The sequence below is a fragment of the Sphaeroforma arctica genome (genome assembly GCF_001186125.1).
Source record: "Sphaeroforma arctica JP610 unplaced genomic scaffold supercont1.632, whole genome shotgun sequence".
Classification (NCBI taxonomy): domain Eukaryota; class Ichthyosporea; order Ichthyophonida; genus Sphaeroforma; species Sphaeroforma arctica.
The window spans coordinates 25081-36739 of NW_014039926.1; the positions used below are offsets into that span (position 1 = coordinate 25081).

Genomic DNA, 11659 nt, shown 5'->3' on the forward strand with positions numbered 1-11659 from the left:
GTGTGTGTGTGTGTATCTGTATATATAAATATAGACTTATATATATATATATGTACCTATATAGACATATATATATATAAGTGTGTGTGTGTGTTTGTATGTGTGTGTGTGTGTGCGTACGTGTGTTTTTATACTTGTGTGTACAGGTGTGTACAGGTGTATACTTGTTTGTGTGTCCATATATCAATGCGTAACACCGTATCGATCAGTGTCAGACATTTCTTCGAGTAAGAGACGTCTATTGTGCGTCTATTGTGTGTGCATAGACGTGCCAAGAACCTCCATGTTTAATTTGCGTAGTTAGTCAGTGGCAGTATTTGTAACATACACCGTGCTCATAAATATAAATATATATTGCGAACCGCGTAGTTATGTTAGCTGTAAATTTGTAGTATGCATCTCGAATACACGTACATACGTACTCCATATAAAAAAAAATAGGTCCATATCGTGCTCTGTTTCGGTAAAAACGTTATTCACAGAGCGCATAACTGCATACTGTACTGCATAACCACACCTCAAGAATTTTTAAACTCCCACAGGCCCACCGAATTACGACTCGAGTTGACGACATCGAGAGTCATCTCTATTCCGTGTCGTGATTGAACTTGATGTCGTTTATACCTTTTGTTCACGTGTCTGTAACTCTTCCTATGTCGTTAACTCTTCTATTTCCTGGGTACTCTTTTTGATGTCGCAAAATCCGGAATGTATTAAAAATATATATTCATTTCAGTCTCTATTTCAGACGGTATATTTATTGTACCTCTATTTGTTTTGTTCTCCTGGTATCATTTTAAATGTCGCAAACTCTGAGTTGTAAAAATGTGGTTTATATTTATCTAGAAAATATATATTTCTTAAATTTATCTCTTGATTTTATCTCTCGCCCTCTTTATTATAAAAATAGCATATTTTGATGAGATTCGACCTCCTTCCTTGCTGCGATACGTATACAACTATATATTTACATGGCTTTTTGTATGTGCATATATATAACATACACGTATACAACTAAATACATGGTTGTAACATAGGTGCATATACTACGCAGCAACCCGCGTCTGAGTTACAAATCATAACGCCTCCACCCGAGTCCCAAATACAACCGCCTACTATATATATATATATTTATTAATATATTACTTTATTTATATACAGATACAAATTATATGTACATATATCTATATATATAAGCATCGTTTATTGTTGCAATTTGTACTACACAACCTCAATATAAAATAGACTGTACACGATGGAGAACGAGCAAACCCGCGACCAAGTGAATAACGCAGCTCCCACTGCACCATCTGTGTGTGTGAAGTGCTGTGTTTTCTTCGGAAACCCTGCCAACGACGGCATGTGCTCTCAGGTAAATATTGTTTACTTACTATTTGTGTTTTATGTATGCCGTATGTTTTCTCGTAATCGACTTTGGTTTGCGATGTTGGGTAGGCTGTAGCGATTTGTTGGGACCCTATCCTCATTAGACATTGCTTTGTGGCAGTGTTTCTTGATGATTAACTATGGTGGTTCTACTGGAGATCAAGTGTCAGTGCGTACATTGCCTATGGTTGAACGATGCTCTCTATTTGGGATAGCGATTAAATCTGTTCATTTCTATCACATGTCAGATTTACTTGCCTGCATCCGTATATTTTTTTAATGGCAACGCTTATAGTTAGGCGTATAAGGCTTCGGTTGCGTAGGGAAGTGGTGTTCTTATTGTTCTCATTGTACTTGTTGGTCACGTCTGGCCCCAGAACCAGCTCGAGCGTTCGCCATGTATTTTATTTTACTTGTGTCTGTGTTTATCGTACGTGTACACAATGTGAACAAACGCCAATCAGACACACTAGTGGCCTACACTAACATCACTCTTGCAATATTACGCCTATCTGCCGATCCTATAAGAAATGTGCCTTACGTTGTCTCACCTCTCACTCCTGTAGTGTTACAAACTGGTCAACGATACCGAGCCCGCTAAGGTCATTTCAACAGCAAAGGTCATTACACCAGAGGTCACACACGGTACGTGCGCGGTTAGCTATGTATATTCATCCTGTGTTTTATGCGTAAACGTTTTTTATTTTCCTGATATCCCTTATCGCCAATCGTAAAGTAGCACCCGCTTGTATGGTGTTTGGTGGCTGTTACATCACGTATATGTGCAGTATATTGATATATATCGAGATCTGAACAGAAAATTCAAGAGATAGGCATATTTTATTTAATAACTAAATGGGCGTCTAAGGCAGTAACACAAAACAATTCGTAGTATATTTTAAGATATATACACATAAACATACATACATATATATAAACATGAGCCAGTTCTCAGTGTGCTAGTCTTTCAATATACCCCATATGTCTTGAAATATACTATGTATCTCTCAGATCACGATGTCGTCTTTGAATGTACTCATATTTCTTCGGTCTCGATCTAGTCTTTAAATATACCCCACGCATCTCGTAGAGTTATATATAGTCATAAATATAAAATTATATCTCCTCGATCTCGATGTGATAAAGTTCGTATCTTTGGTGTCTCTATAAAGTCTAAATATACCTTAAATCTTTTAGGAATCTATAGTCTCAAAATATATGTCATAGTCTCCAAATATACCTCATATAGTCTCTGAATATGTTTTAGGTCCCTAAATAGTACCTCTTCATATCTTGCAGGTCTCTATATAATTTAAATATACCTCAAATTTTTTAAGCTTTACATAGTCTCTTATTAAAATATCTCTTATATCTTTTAGGTCTCTATATAGTTTAAAATATACCGCATATATTTTAGGTCTCTATATAGTCTCTAAATATACCTCGTATCTTTTAGGTCTCTATATACTCCCTAGTTCTACCTCGTATCTTTTTAGGTCTCTATATAGTCTAAATACAATTATTTTTTTGTCGATATAGTCTCTAAATGTGCCTCGTATCTTTTAGGTCTACATAGTCGCCAATTGTACCTCGTCTTTTTAGATCCCTATATAATCCAAATATTCTTCGTATCTCTTAGGCCTCTAGTATTCTCTAAACATATATCTTCCAGGTCTCTATAAAGTCACTAAATATAGCTGTCAGTTTTGGGTCTTTAGTATTATAAAGATACTTCGTTTTGTTTTGGTCTTTAGTACCCTCTAAATATACCTCATATATTTTGAGCCTGTATATAGGGATTAAAAATACCTCAAATTTTTAGGTCTATAGTCTTTAAATATATCTCATATCGCTTAGAGCTCTATATCGTCTAGAATTACCTCGTAGTTTATAGTTTAGAGCTCTATATAGTCTTTAAATGTACCTCGTATCTCAGATCTCAATATAGTGTCTAAACATATCTCGTAACTCTTAACTCATGTTTCTTAGATCTCTATATAGTCCAAGTATACTATAGTCTCTACACATATTCCATGTTTCTTATATCTCGATACAGTCACAACTATCTCTTAGATCTATGTATAGTCTCGAAATAATAATAATACCTCTCAGATCTCAATATCCTCTCGAAGTATACTGTTGTTCGTTATACTGCCCGTTCAAATCTCTATTTAGTCTCAAGTAATACCTCATAACGCAAATCTCGGTCTGGTTTCTAAACATACTTCGCTCCCTGTACCATCGGTTTAGATCTCGGTGGAGCTACGCCCGCAAAAGTGGCTGTTGTAGCACGGCCTGCCGTTCCTGCGGCCGAGGACGACACACCGGAAGATAGTAATAGAAGGAAGGTGCAGAAGAACAAGGGCAAGTGCTGGAGTTGTAAGAAGAAAGTAATGTTCGCCAAACAGCTGACTAACAAGTGTCGATGCGGTATGTAGGTGTATGTAGATGTGTGCATGTGTGTGTTTCACAGGGAGGATGCAGTTGAATGTGGCTTGTATGTATGTAGATATTTGCATGTGTGTGTTTCACAGGGAGGATGTAGTTGAATGTGGCTTGAATGTATGTAGATATGTGCATGTGTGTGTTTCACAGGGAGGATGTAGTTGAATGTGGCTTGTGTGTATGTAGTTGTATGCATGTGTGCGTCACACAGATGGGAGGCTGTTGGATGTGGCGTGATCATCCATCTGTCGCTTCGATTGTTTAGCGTCTTGCTGTCTTTCTAAGTGCGTATTGGCTTTGTTACGGAAGACTCTGGTTTTCATATGTGTCCTGCTGTGTGTTGTGCTTGGGATATCATCAAGTAATAGTTCATGCTATCAGGTGAAATAGTATCAGATTTCATGCTCGAATATATATGAGACGCAAGGAGTATTCTTGAGTGACTACGTCTCTCTCGCTGTGAAGATTTTTCGTTGACAGGCCATCTAATTCATATTAAATAATACACATAAGTGGTCGTTTTATGTGGGGGTTATTGCCACAAGGCAACCAGCGAGTCCGCTATTATCTTTTTAAAAAAAATTATCGTGTGTGAGGAGGATTATTTTATTGTACTCAGTAATTCTGTTGGAAGTGGAGTTATGCGCATTTTAGCGCAAGTACTTGCGAGTTGTGGGGAGGGTTTTAAGACCAACAAGCCATGTGTTTAACTAACCGCATACTCGCAACCATCAAGTCCAAGCCATTATATGATTCTCTTATGAGCTATATATATATCTCCTGCTCTTTATCCCACTATTCCATCTTCACAGAATACATATTCTGTGACGAGCATCGCTTATCCGATAGGCACGACTGTGACTTTGGCTATAAAGAGAGTGGGCGTGAGCTGCTTTCCAAGCTAAATCCACAGGTGGTTAACGAGAAACTCGGCAAGATCTGAGATATACCTACATAGACTTACTATATAAGGACCGAGAAACATGGTGCGCATAGGTTGGCTATGTGAGACATAGGGTGTATGAGTGAATAAGCTCATTCGCGCCGTATAGCACATGTTTGAAAGTGAGTGGCGACGGTTCACGACACAACTGCCGAGAGCGGCTACTCAACGACGATGTGCGTTCTCGCGCATGTCGGCTGTGTTGCAGGGAACAGCGCCTGCGAGTGCTTGGCTGTGCTTGTGCCCCGAGTTGTGGGGAAGGGAATGTAAAGGAGGATATGTAGGTACACATTGTGCGACACGTATCCCTGGTGTACGCGAGGCTCTGCTGGTGTGCGCATGTTGGCTGTTGAGTGGGTACATGCAGCGCTTGCTGACACGGAAGGAAAGCGTGGGCTGGTAGAGTACATCCACTGGTCGCAATGCCTGCGTTCTGTGGAGCCCTCATGCGACTGTGTAACCCGTATGACTGTGGCGTGGTGTATACCTACCACCGCAGTGACTGTATATGCGGAGGGGTGCTCCGTCGGGCCAGACGGGGTGGATGCGCACTGTGCTAAGAAATATAAATAATACTATGGAACTGTTCTTTGATTTACGAATTTTACGGATACGAGCTTGACATTGCATATAAATAAATACTGCCGTATGAGTCTCGGGTGTTGCTTTGCTGAACCAATTCGTTCTTCTGTGCCGCACGCACGGCGCAAGGCTGTGTGTGTCAGGCTTCATTTCACTAGGAACGTGGACATACACAATTTTCGCAGTAGTCAGACCTGTTCATTTCTAGAGTTTGGACTTTGGGGGTTTTTTTCTCAGATACTTAAGGCCCTCAAACGCCGAGTTTTCAATGTGCGTACACTATGATTATGATGTTGTGTGAGACTCTTCAGTCATATGGAATCCTTGACTGTGATGTGAATTAAGGGATGCCATGGATACGACGGAGCAACGTACACACGGGTGTGTATGTACACCTCATTCTGCTGCTTTGTTTCTTTGTCTCGTTTATCTCTGGTGCATCGAACTGGTCTCGGCACCTGATGTATGCTAGAGCTAGGCTTAATAGGTTAACATGGTAATCCAACCTTCCGTACTATCTACCGTATGTGGGCTGTATAAATAGTCCGCTCCTCAATCGAGAGCAGCGTTTGTATCAATGCCGAGGTAAATATGTTATAGTTAATAGTAGCATTACCATCGCAAATATTAATTCATATGGAACGTCGCCACGGGAATTGCTAACTTATACAACAGCATCTGGGTAAGATTTCCTTTGGTACTAAAACCTAGAACTTCAGCGAATGGGTAAATAAATGTATATATTGCTTCCTCATTTTCTTCATACTAATTTTCTTGAGTAAGCTTTATTTTGCTACATTGCTAAATACCAGCGAGTGGGTACACAAAGGTATAAAATACTTCCTCATCTTCTTCATACTACTGTTCTTGGGTTAGCTTTACATTGGTACTACCTAGCTAGAACGTCAGCGAGTGGGTAACAAAGGTATTGGTTTCTTATACTACTGTCCTTGGGTTAGCTTTACTTTGGTACTAGCTGGCTAGAACGTCAGCGAGTGCGTAAACAAAGATATAGATTGCTTCCTCATATTCCTCATACTGATGTTCTTGTGTAAGTTTTCCATTGGTACTACAAAACTAGAATGTTAGCGAGTGGGAAAACAGGGATATATATTACTTCCTCATCTTTATTCTAATGTTCTTGGGTAAACTTTGCTTTGGTACTACCTAGCTAGAAAGTCAGCGAGTGGGTAAACACAGGCATTGGTTTCTCATACCAAGTTCCTGGTGAAGCCTTCCATTGGTACTACAAATCTAGAATGTCGGAGAGTGGGTAAACAAAGATACAGTTTGCTTCCTCATATTCCTCATACTATTTTTTGGGGGGTAAGCTTTACTTCTGTACTACATATCCAGAATGTTAGCGAGTGGACAAAGACATATATTGATGGCTTCCTCATATTCCACATGCTCATGTTCTTGGGTAAGCGCTGCTTTGTACTAGTTAGCTAAAATGTTAGCAAGGGGGCGGACAAAGGTGTAGATTGCTTCCTCATACTGCTCATATTAATGATCTTGGGTGAGCTTTACTTTGGTACTAGATAGCTAGAATGTTAGTGAGTGGGTAGAGAAAGTGCTGCATTGTTTCCTCATATTCCATACAGTATGGTACTTAGGTAACAGTCCTTCGTTACTTCATAGGTAGAATGTCAGAGAGTTGGGTAAAAAATTGTACGATTTGATTTCTCGTACAAAAGCATCTGGGTAAATTTTTCTTTCGTACTAAATAGCTAGAACTTCAGCGAGTTTGTAGACGAACGTATGAACTAACTACTTACATATCTTATACTGATGTTCTTGGCTGATCTTTCCTTTCCTACTACTACTACATAGCTAAAACGATAGCGAGTGGACAAACGAAGGTGTGTATAGCTTCCTCATCTTCCTCATACTATTGTTCTTTAGCAGGCTTTCTTTTTGTACTATGTAGCTAGAACGTTAACAAGTGGGTAAACAAAGTAATGTATTGTTGTTTCCTCATGCGCCCCATACTAACCTCATGTGCCCCATACTAATGTTCTTGTGTATGCTTCCCTTTGGTACTATGTAGCTAGAACGTTAGCGAGTGGGCAAACGAAGGTGTGTATAGCTTCCTCATCTTCTTCATACTCTTGTTCTTTAGTAGTCTTTCTTTTTGTACTATGTAGCTAGAACGTTAGCAAGTGGGTAAACAAAGTGATGTATTGTTGTTTCCTCATGTGCCCCATACTAATGTTCTTGTGTATGCTTCCCTTTGGTACTAATTTTCTTGGATAAACGTTTCCTTATTGCTTCCTCATGTTCAACGTACTAATTTTCTTGGGTAAACGTTTCCTTATTGCTTCTTCATGTTCAACGTACTAATTTTCTTGTGTAAACGTTTTCTAATTGCTTCCTCATGTTCAACGTACTCTTGATACTACATAACCAGGACGTCAGCGAGTGGGTAAAAAAAAACTGGTTGCTTCCAAATATTGCTCATAATAATGATCCTGGGTCAGCTTTCCTTAGTACTACATAGCTAGAATGTCAAAGAACGGGTAAACAAAGGTATATGTTGCTTTCTTATGCCTATTAAAGGTCTTGGGTATTTTTTCTTTGGTATGATAAGGCTAGAATTTTCAAAAAGTAGGTAAACAAAAGGTATGCATTGTTTCATGATACTAGAGTTCTTGTGTACGCTTTCTTTGGTACTAAAAAGCTAGAATATAAAAGAGTGGGAAATTATTACATTGGATTGCCTCTTTCAACTATTGGGTACACAAAGGTATGCATTGCTTCATATTGCTAGTGTTCTTGGGTATACATTCCCTTGGTAATATATACTGGAATATCAGAGAGTGAGTGGACAAAGGTATCGATTATTTCCTCATACTATTGCTTTTGAGTAAGCTTTAGTTTGGTACTACCTAGCTAGAATATCAGCAGAGTGAGTACACATAGGTATGGATCACATTGCTTCCTGATATTGTTCATGCTAATGTTCTAGGGGAAGCTTTTATTTGGTACTACATTGCCAGAACGTACAGCGAGTGGGAAAACAAAGGTATAGATTGCTTCCTCATTTTCCTCAGACTAATGTTCTTGGATAAGTCTCCTTAGGTATTATATAGCTAGAATGTCATTGAGTGGGATACAAAGGTATGAATTACTTTCTCATATATCTCATATTAATGTTCTTGGGTAAGATATCCTTTATACTGCATAGAAAAAATGTCAGTGATTGGGCAAACAAAGGTGCGGATTTCTTCCTCATCTTTCTCAAACTATTAGGTTCTAGGTGAGGTTTCCGTTGGTACTACATATCTACAATGTTAGCGAGTGGGTAAATAACGATACAAATTGTTCATTCGTATTTTTCATGCCAATAATCTTGGGTATGCATTCCTTTTGCACTCCATAGCAAAAAAAATAGTGACTAGGTAAACAAAGGTAAGGTTGCTTACGCATATTCCTCATACGAATGTCCTTGGGTAGCTTTCTTTTGGTATCCTACGGTACTACATATCTAGAATGTCAGTGGAAAGGTAAACGAAGATATGGTACCATACAGCTAGAATATCATATAGTGAGTAAAAAGAGGTATATACCCTTATCTTCTTGATTGAGCTTTCCTCTGGTACTATTTAGGTAGGATATCAAATAGTGAGTAAAAAAAGTTATGTATTGTTTTCTCATACTAAAGGTTTTGAGTATGCGTTGCTTTATCTTCTTGGGTAAACTTTCCTTCCCTACTACATAGCCGGAACGTCAGCGAGTGGGTAAATAAAGGAATGGATTACTTTCTCATATTTTTCATACTATTTTTATTAGATTTTTTTTTTGGTATCAAGTAATACCGATTAATTGCTTCCTCATCATCCTCATACTAACGGTCTAGGGTAAGCTTTCCTTTGGCACTTCGCAGCTAGATCGTCAGCGAGTGGGAAAACAGAAACCTGAATTGTCTTCTTCATCTCGCTCTTGCTAATATTCTTGGGTAAACTTTCCTTTGGTACTACACAGACAAATTATCGCGAGTGGGTAAACAAAGGTATGTATTGCTTCATAATATTCCTCATGGGTTTCTCCAGTACTACATAGCTAGAACGTACGTTATTGAGTGAACAAAGATATAGATTGCTACCTCGTACTCCTCATACCAATTTTATTGTTGAAGCTTATTGTTGAAGCTTTCTTCTGAAACTACACAGCTAAAATGTCGCTAGTGGGTAAACAAAGGGATGTATTGTTCCATACTAAAGTACTTAGGTAAGGTTTCCCTCAGTACTAAATAGCTAGAACGTCAGCTAGGGGGTAAACAACTGTATAGATTGTTTCCTCATATTCTTCATATTAGTATCCGTGGGCAAGCTTTTCTTTGTTACTGAATAGCTTTTTTGTTAGAGAGTGGGTAAACAAACCTCGTATTCCTCATACTAATGTCCTGGGTGAGATTTTCTTATGTACAACATAGTTAGAATGTCAGAATGGATAAACAAAGGTTTTAGTTCATTTTTGGGCAAATATCGAGCATAAATACCGTGTTTTTGAAGCCTAGTTGCTGAAAAAAATTACTTGTCAACTTCATCATAACATCATTATGTATGGCAACCAATAGAGTGATGCTGAGTACATCACTAATATTACCTTGTGCACGGTATTAGCAACCCTAAGAAACTCTCGAGATAACTACCGCATGTCTACAGCACACGGTGTGAGATGAACGGGTGGGCGGATGTAGATGGCCTTGTCGGTACGTATATTTTCGGTTGGATATGCTTCGTTGTCCACATATAAATATTGCATCAAACTGTGTTTGTGCTATGAGTTGACGGTATAGAAACAAATAAAAGCGAACGTATTCGTACGCATCGTAGAGTTTTTGTCCCATGATTTGACGGTATAGAAACAAACAAAGACGAACGTGTCCGTACGCATCAAACTGTGTTTGTCTCATGATTTAACGGTATAGAAACAAACATAAGCGAACGTGTTCGTACGCATCGTACTATGTTTGTTCCATGATTTGACGATATAGAGACAAACAGAAACGAACGCGTTCTTACAATCGTACTGGGTTTGTTCCATTATTCGACGATATAGAGACAAACAAAAGCGAACGTATTCTTACGAATCGTACTGTGTTCGTCCCATGATTCGACGGTATAGAGACAAACAAAAGAGAACGTATTCTTGCACATCGAACTGTGTTTGTCTCATATTTGACGATATAGAGACAATTAATCGCTTGCAAAATAGTATATAGACCCTGCCCGACTGTTTATGGATAACCACCTAAAGGTATGTATCTATAAAGTATATTTATTTACATGTCACAGCGTGTTTACTTATGTATCAATTCATATTTACCGACATATTACGCTTGTTTACTCTGGTATCAATTTATTTTTATTCACGTATTCAAGCGTATTTATGTATTTAAACATATTTACTTGCGTCCTCTCATTAACTCGTGCCACAAATCTGCATTCAAAATTTCTAGTACATCACGTACTATCAATAAAACCATTCACAAGACTCGTTTAATTATCATATATTCACAGCTAACAGTACCAAAGAACACCCTCGCTCTACGCATCTCCCATTGCACTCAGCAACGATTTCTTGCTGGTTCTCGAGGACTTAGTAGTCGAGAATAGATCAATTGCAGGTGCATGCTTCACGTTCATGGTCCCTTTTTTGGCCCCAGTATCGTATAGATCGAGGATATAGGCGGGAACTGTGCCCTCTCTCAGCGTGTGAGCGAATACTTTCACGCCCACAAAGGCCGTTTTGTCCTTAGGAATACCGCCGTAGAGGTGCACGGTATCGCCCTACAAACACAAGTACCACAGCAAGTGTAAGTTAACGGGGAGGACAGTGAGTATCGGGCTATTGAGTATATGACTGATAGGCGACGCTTGGATGAGTGTAGCAATGATATGAGACACTTGAATGGTTGTTTCAGCGTTCTTTAGAGAATTTGTTGACTCACGTGATGAGTTACCAGAATCACTACAGATTGGAATTCAGCTAACATTGTCAATTTCGGTAGATCAATCGATTTAGTATCTGGTTTATTCGAAGTACGAATATTCTGTAGACGTGACATTCACAGACACATATGACAAGACGCTATTTGAGAGCACACACACACACACACCCCCATACACATACACAGACACAGACACAGACACATACACAGACACAGACACAGACACAGACACAGACACAGACACACACACATATACATATATCTATTAATATATATACATACATATATATATATACATACATATATATATATACTATACAGTATACTATACATATATACTATATATA

The 11659-nt window shown here is 38.6% G+C and overlaps 2 protein-coding genes across 2 annotated transcripts in view; one reads left to right on the forward strand and one right to left on the reverse strand.

Moving 5' to 3' along the window:
* Positions 1–978: 978 nt before the first annotated feature.
* SARC_07731 (hypothetical protein) lies at positions 979–5421 on the forward strand. Its single transcript, XM_014298319.1, has 4 exons — positions 979–1372; positions 1953–2031; positions 3637–3816; positions 4644–5421. The coding sequence occupies exons 1-4, from the start codon at positions 1256–1258 to the stop codon at positions 4772–4774; spliced, it is 507 nt and encodes a 168-aa protein (XP_014153794.1). The 5' UTR covers positions 979–1255; the 3' UTR covers positions 4775–5421.
* A 5422-nt stretch (positions 5422–10843) lies between these two features.
* The window catches only part of SARC_07732 (hypothetical protein), a gene marked incomplete at its 5' end in the record, with an annotated part of 3411 nt that continues 2595 nt past the window's right edge, over positions 10844–11659 (reverse strand). Inside the window, one exon of the mRNA XM_014298320.1 lies at positions 10844–11151. Coding sequence (XP_014153795.1) covers positions 10909–11151 — 243 coding nt within the window. The 3' untranslated portion in view covers positions 10844–10908. The remainder of the gene's footprint in view (positions 11152–11659) is intronic.

Coding starts and splice junctions, on each gene's coding strand:
- SARC_07731 (XM_014298319.1), top strand. CDS start 1,256: ATGGAGAACGAGCAAACCCGCGACCAAGTGAATAACGCAGCTCCCACT. Junction 2,032..3,636: donor TACACCAGAGGTCACACACG/GTACGTGCGCGG, acceptor CCATCGGTTTAG/ATCTCGGTGGAGCTACGCCC. Junction 3,817..4,643: donor GACTAACAAGTGTCGATGCG/GTATGTAGGTGT, acceptor CCATCTTCACAG/AATACATATTCTGTGACGAG.